The sequence below is a fragment of the Grammomys surdaster genome, unplaced genomic scaffold, assembly GCF_004785775.1.
Source record: "Grammomys surdaster isolate TR1022 unplaced genomic scaffold, NIH_TR_1.0 125688, whole genome shotgun sequence".
In the NCBI taxonomy this organism is placed as follows: domain Eukaryota; kingdom Metazoa; phylum Chordata; class Mammalia; order Rodentia; family Muridae; genus Grammomys; species Grammomys surdaster.
This window is the reverse complement of record NW_021620524.1, coordinates 652,566-653,161: the sequence shown is the minus strand read 5'-3', so window position 1 is coordinate 653,161 and position 596 is coordinate 652,566. Positions and strand designations below refer to the sequence as shown.

At 69.6% G+C, this 596-nt stretch overlaps 1 protein-coding gene across 1 annotated transcript in view; it reads left to right on the top strand.

Annotated features, from left to right (window-relative positions):
- The window catches only part of Foxk2 (forkhead box K2), a 56,348-nt gene that overhangs the window by 2,473 nt on the left and 53,279 nt on the right, over positions 1–596 (top strand). Inside the window, exon 2 of the mRNA XM_028787905.1 lies at positions 132–584. Within this exon, the coding sequence (XP_028643738.1) occupies positions 132–584 (453 nt within the window). The remainder of the gene's footprint in view (positions 1–131; positions 585–596) is intronic.

Sequence of the window (596 nt, the reverse complement as noted above, 5' to 3'; positions counted from 1 at the left end):
AGAGAGAGAGAGAGAGAGAGAGAGAGAGAGAGAGAGAGAGAGAGAGACTGGCAAAATGCTCAGGTTTGCAGTCCTTGGTATGAATTACGGAGTGCAGAACTGTATGTATACTGGGGTAATTTCTGTTACAGCCCTGCGCTGTCAGTGACACACCGGTCAATGCAGCAGGTTCCCGAGCAGCGTGCCTGGTTCTGCGCAGCCTAGGGCGGAGTGTAAGAGTGGACAGCGGCTCCCGGGGCGCACTTGGCGCCGGTCATGACCTTGGACCCCCGCTCACTCCGCGAACGCGCGCGGCCCCACGCCGGCTCCTCACTCCGCCCCGGGTTTTCCGCGCCGCCGCGGCCAACCTGCGTCGCGCGACGACGCCGGACGTGCGGGCGCTCGGCGGCGGAGCTTCCCATTGGCTGGCCTCGGTAGCCCCACTGCGTGCGCCGCGCCCATTGGCCGGCGTGCCCGTCCGTCGTAGGGCCGGCGCGCGGCCGTGCGAGCTCCCGCCCTCGCAGCTCTCCTCGCCGGCCGGCGGTCTCCGCGACCGTGCTCGGCTCGCGCGGCCCACGACCGCGCCCGGGCCTCGGCCCGCTAGGGCGCCCGCGCGG